We start from the raw sequence: 6,493 nt of genomic DNA on the forward strand, positions 1-6,493 counted from the left end.
ATTACAAGAAGACATCATTAACAAGAGCTTGAAGGTCCATACAGTACTATAAACATCCTAACTAGAAGCAGCTAAGAAATCTGTTGAACTCAGGCATTTGTGTACTCCAGCATGGGAAGTGTGTAAACAGCAGGTTTATGACAGGAAGAGTTGTAACACTCACGGCTGGATCTGCAGGGGTCGCTGTGTGTGCTGTCATTTGATTGGTTGCTGGATACAGATGACACGCTAGCACTGCGGACGAAGCCAAAGGCAGCCAGTCGAGCAGGAGGAAGATGGGAGAAGCCAGGAGGACGCAGTCCAGATTGACCTGGTTTGGGGAGCATAAATTTGGGGGCCACACCCAATGCTAGTCTTTTCTGATCCACTGTAAAAGAGTTGAAATACATTAGTTCCTTCAGATTTGTTCCCTCAAACAAATATCACTAGTTCATTAATACATAGTAATACATGAAAACATAATCTTGACCTATTTTGTTTAAATCATGATTCTAATGTGATGAAATTCAGTTGCAAGAAAATGTGAACCACTTGCAGAATCTGTGAAAATGTTAATAATTTTAACAAAATAAGGGAGATCATACAAAATGCATGTCATTTTTCATTTAGTACTGTCCTGAGTAAGATATTTTACATAAAAGATGTTTACATATAATCCACAAGACAAAAAAAAAAAAAAAAAAAAGCTTGAATTTATCAAAATAACCCCATTCATAAGTATGTGAAGTACCACTGATTCTTAATACTGTGTGTGATTACCTGGATGATCTACGACTGTTTGTTTGTTTTGTGATGGTTGTTCATGAGTCCCTTGTTTGTCCTGAGCAGTTAAACTGAGCTCTGTTCTTCAGAAAAATCCTCCAGCTCCTGCAGATTCTTCAGTTTTCAAGGATTTTTTTTGCATATTTGAACCCTTTACAGCAGTGACTGAATGATTTTGAGATCCATCTTTTCACACAACTGAGGGACTCAAACACGACTATTAAAAAAGGTTCAAACATTCACTGATGCTCCAAAAAAAAAAACATGATAGAGCATTAATAGATAGGGGGTGAAAACATTTGGAATTTGAAAGTCAGGGTAAATTGTATTTAATTTGTCTTCCGGGAAACATGCAAGTATCTTCTGTTGCTTCGAAGGGCAGTATTAAATGAAAAAAAAATCATATTCAAGTGAAATAAGAAAAATTTGGACCTCTTCAACCTGTTCAAAAGTTTTCACCCCCGATTCTTAATGCATCGTGTTTCCTTCTGGAGCATCAGTGAATGTTTGAACCTTTTTTAATAGTTGTGTTTGAATCCCTCAGTTGTCCTCCACGTGAAAAGACGGATCTCAAAATCATTCAGTCACTGTTGTAAAATGTTTAAATATGCAAAAGATGGTGGAAAATTGAAGAATCTTTGGCACCTGGTGATTTTTTCTGGAGAACAGAGCTCAGTTTAACTGCTCTGAATAAACAAGGGACTCATGAACAACCATCACAAAACAAAAAAAAAACAGTTGTAGATAATCCAGGTAATGACACACTGGGCCCTATCTTGCACCCAGTGCAATTGACTTTGCACCCGCGCAAAGCGCGCTTTTCCCTCCACAGAAGCACGTTGCTAAACTAGTGAATGAACTTGCGCTCCCTGGGCGGTTCAGCGCAAAAAAGGAGGCGTGTTCCGGCGCAAACAATCCCTGGTGCTATTTTGCCGTTCCATTAAACAATTGCGCCACTGACTAGAAAAAACCTAGTCTAGAGTCAGTGGCGCGTTGCGCGTTGTTCATTATGCTATTTTAAGTGCGCATGCTTGACCATAATGTATAGCGTGCACAACGCGCATACACTTTGCTCATGTAATCTACACAGATGCAACAGTTATTTTTGCAAATCATATGTTACACTAAAAAAATATTAACACATGAGATTACGGAAATCATTGTGGTGTGCCACGAAGATGTGAAAAAACCTGTTTAACCGACGCTATTTTGGGTGGGTTTCTCCCATCCCCATACAACACAACTTCTCTGTCTTTCACTGCTCTTACAAGAACATCAGTCTCCTCGGCTGTGAACCGCTCCTGGCGTGCGCCTGGTAAATACGCCATAATAATAGCAATCCATAATGGAACTTGCGCACCTGCTTTTAAAGGGAATGTTGGATGACGCTCTGATTGGTTTATTTCACGTTACGCCCAAACCACACCTATGAATAATGAAGCTACTTCAGACCAACCCATTTTAGATTTGAGCCATTTATCCCGCCGGGAAAATAGCAACAGCGCCGAGACCCGCCCAAAAAGTTACTTGTGCTTCGCGCTTTGACACTTGCGTTTCAGATCGTTAAAATAGGGCCCACAGTATTAAGAACCAATGGTTCACATACTTTTGAACTGGATCATTTTAATAAATTCAGCTATTTTTGTTGTCTTATGGATTATATGTAAACATCTTTTATGTAAAATATCTTACTCAAGATAGTACTTAATAAAAAATAACATGCATTTTGTATGATCTCTCTTATTTTGTTAAAATTTTGCACATTTTCACAGATTTTGCAAGTGGTTCACATAGTTTTTCTTGCAACTGTATATACCAGTGAAGGAGGGAAGATTGTATACAAATGTCACTAGTTCTCACAATTCCCTACACAAAAGACTTGGAATAGTACAGTTTTTGTTAGATTAAGAACCATTTTTGTTAGATTAAGGATTCAGAACAGCTGATTGATTAATTTCCTAATATTTATCTGACTGGCAAAAATCCAGTTCCTTGATTTACTTTCAGAAGACTAAGGAAAGACTAAATTTAGATCACATTTAAAAAATGTCACATACTGTATAAAAGTGAGATAATTAAATTCTGAAAGTTTTCTCATAAGTCACAGTTCTCAATCTCCTAAGAGATATTTAAAGATATAACGAAAATAAAAGTGTATGTCATGGTATCTCAGCTGTCCTTGCTGCCATGAATTTTACATTTCAAAGAGAAATGGAAACGCCTACAAGAATCAGTTCCAAAACTAAAATGCCTGCACTTCATAACCTCATCTGATTGAGTGTCTGTGTGTGGGTATTACGATAAGAAATGGGTCTGATTCTGTGTATTGGCAGTATAGAGCTGTGTAGATAATCATTTAAATTCGTGTCTAGCTTTATGAGCTATATTTTAAGCAATTGTCTAATACAAATCAATACTGTTTAATTAAACATCAAATTCTGAACGAAGTCAACTGACAACTGGGGACTTGACTTTGAGGGTTTTTACTGCCTACTGACCTACGGGTTCTTGGTGACTACTTGGGGCCTGAGCAGCTGGAGCCGTATAACTGAGGGGTGATGCCGACCTTTGACCTGGTAATACAGTCCTGTTCTTAGTAGCAGGCTGTCTGGTGACGGCTCCAAGACCAAGTTGAGGCCTTAAGGCTCTGGGAAGGCGGAAAACGGAAGCAGCGGCATCATGGGTATTTAGCTGAACCGCTCTACCAACCTGGAACAGTAAGAAGCATCAAATTTGATTTTTACAAATTCGAATTGAACTACATTCATATAGTTTGAAATCATTTCTGGAGATCCGTTTCAGTCTGACTGCTCTGATCAGATTTTGTGTGGTCATGTCACTTTCTCATGGCACGTAAAATGTAAACATGTCGCTGCAGAAACAAGGTTGTTGCAAAGTATGACGGATGAAAATGACAATATATAATGGAGACATGTTGAATTTTGATACTGGCGGAGACAACAGCAAGGAATAAAGAGGCCTCCTATGTTTCCGCTGCTGCCTCAGAATACATATTAGTCCAGCATGGTGGCTACACATTGTCATGTTGTAAATAAGACAACATCTGTATTGCAAACCCCTCCATGTTGCTGTTGTTATTTTTTGAGTATGCCTACAAACGCAACGACATTGCCATAGAAACCATATCAGATATTCCGGAAAACGCAATAGTGCCATGGGACACACAAATCAGATCCGAACAGTTCCGATATATAGTGTGGACAGTCAATAATTTAGGTCAGATTCCAATTAGATACAGAAATAATCAGATTTGGACTGACAGTGTGAACATAGCCTGAGAAGTCCCACCTCATGTAAGTATTGGTCAGGCAGCTCTCCATGGAAACTCTCTGATTTTCCCACCAATTTATGGGGGACAGTGTGGCTGGGTGTCCTGATCCCAGACGCCATCAGTCCTGGAGGGGAGTAGTACCCTGACCTCTGTACCTCCTGGCGATACTTGTCATAAAGGATATTAGAAGAGCTGAGCACAGGCGAACCTCTGAATCCCTCGGCTTTGGGCTCTTTTGAGGTTGGTGAGCTACTGTACGGTGTAAGTCTTGGAGGTAGTGTCGATACTTCATAGGGACCTACAGACATTGGTTTCGCTTGAGGGCTCTTGCGGACATAGGTTATGATTTTTGGCCGAACATTTTTGGGCTTCTGAGGTGGAGAAGTCTTCTTAGATTCAGTCTCTGCCTTAGTGGGTTGTTGAGGAACGGCAGGTTTTGGGAGACTGCTACTACTACTGAGAAAGCTTTTACTCGGTTGCCTCAAACCAGTGTTTACCCTCTGTAAGGTTTCAATACGTTCCTGGCTCGCTTCTCTTGTGCTAATATATTTGGCTGGTGATGAAGGTGGCCGTTTCCGAGGTGAACAGGTGGTTTTAGGGGATGAAGGGGTCTCAGAGCGAGATGGGCTGCCCCAAGGTCTTCGCCTTTCCAAACTCGATGAACTAGATCTTCGGGTCTTTTCAAAAGATGCTTGCTTCTTGTACGGTTGGGGTTCAGAACAATCAGAGTCGACAGGTGCACCCTTTGAGGTTAGTTTCGAGGTTTTAATAGCAGTTTCAGGAGATTCCTCATCCTGGGATTTGAGTTTATTCTTTATATCAAAGGTGGAATCATTGGAGGACCTTCTGTTTTGTGAAATAGACTGAGTGTTGTCAGAGACAAAAGGTTGGCAACATTTCTTCTCAGTTGATATTGTTTTCAAATTTGGAGACTTCTCATCTTTTGCAAGGTTCTCCTTTACATGAATTCCAGGTTCTCTGAGATCGTCCTGGCTGGCACTTCCTGATTCATTAGGGACCTTTGTGATCCTTGCAATGCTACATTCACTCATGTCATTTGTCAGTTGACCTGAGCTCTCAGATATTACAAAGTCTGTAGCTTGTTGGTTTTCTTGTGCTTCTAAAAGAGGTTCCTCAGGCAATGCGGTAGAGTTAAGATTGAGATTGACGCTGCCGATGTGCATTGTACTTTTTCCTGCTTGATTATGCGTGCCCTCAGTATGCAGGAAGCTCCGGCTTTTATCTGAAATTGTCAAACAGTACTGTGAGGCAAGTGAAAGGTCCTCAGAGAGAGTTCGGTATGGCTCTGAGGGAACATGCCAAGAATCAGTGCTGTAGGTTCGACCAGCATGGTCCAGGGCACTAGCAAGACTTCCTCCAAGACTAGACATTGCTGAGAGGCAAGAAACAAAAACATCATTTTCAGAGCTAAAGTCAGTCCTGGCTATGCTGATCATCATTTCTTTGCTAGTGGACTGAGGACAAACAGTAGACTCTTGCTCTTTTGAAGTAAACTGGGAAAAACTTTTGCTATCCTTCTGAGATTTTGCTTCAGTCTTCTTCATATCGGTGGATAGAACCCCTTTCGTGTAACCTTTAGGAACATTGTTCTCTTCCTCATCCTCTAGTTCTTGACTTTCCAGCATCTCAAATTCAGCCAGTTCCGGGTCATCAGACGGAAAATCTGTGTCCTGGATAATCATTTTCACATGTTCCTCAGTGTAAGATACCACAGAGGACAGGACATCAGTTGCCTCCAAAGTTGTTTCTCCATCTCCCCTTTGGATTTCATTAGCATTGGCATCTCCATCCAGGGAATGCTCAGCATGCCTGTTGTTGTTGTTCCTGATTTCCTTACAGCCATCTTCAGTGCTGGTCCCGAAGGGTCTGGTGTGTTCTTCATTCACACTCATGTTTCCTGAAGGCTCATGTGTTCTCAGGCTTTCATGTAGAGTCTTGTTGGTCCTCCCTTGAGGTCTGGAGCTCTCTCTGCTTTCACACTTAAAGCTAAAGTAAGTATTGGCATCTTTCACACTGTTGGTTGAGATACTAATTTTGAGTAGATGACATCAGGGGTTGTCTTCAACCTGTCAAGGGTGGTAAATAACAACAGATTTAGAAATGTCTTGACATAAAACCTACAACAGAACTACAAGAAATCATCTAGATTTTTTCTTTATGATGATATTCAATATTCTTTTTTAAAGCCAAAAACAGATTAGTATGTTAAGAATTATGACCCACAAGGCCTTTCTTTGGGCAGAAACGCTTTCCCCCGGTTTCACAGACAAGGCTTAAACTAGGCCCAGACTAAAATGCATGTTTGAATTGTTTTAAGTGAAAGCAGCTTGTACGGACACATCTTAAAATATGTCAGTGCCATTGTTTTTTTTTGTTTTTTTCTCAAGATGCACAACAGTAATGTTTTTTTCTAGGGTA

The 6,493-nt window shown here is 40.5% G+C and overlaps 1 protein-coding gene across 1 annotated transcript in view; it reads right to left on the bottom strand.

The window, feature by feature from the left end:
- Nucleotides 1–5,967, bottom strand: part of mtus2b (microtubule associated tumor suppressor candidate 2b) — a 49,072-nt gene extending 43,105 nt beyond the window's left edge. The window contains 3 exon segments of the mRNA XM_067365936.1: nucleotides 164–359; nucleotides 3,250–3,471; nucleotides 4,072–5,967. Of these exon segments, the coding sequence (XP_067222037.1) occupies nucleotides 164–359; nucleotides 3,250–3,471; nucleotides 4,072–5,967 (2,314 nt within the window).
- Between the last annotated feature and the right edge of the window lie 526 nt (nucleotides 5,968–6,493).

Source organism: Chanodichthys erythropterus, chromosome 17 (assembly GCF_024489055.1).
Source record: "Chanodichthys erythropterus isolate Z2021 chromosome 17, ASM2448905v1, whole genome shotgun sequence".
Lineage (NCBI taxonomy): Eukaryota > Metazoa > Chordata > Actinopteri > Cypriniformes > Xenocyprididae > Chanodichthys > Chanodichthys erythropterus.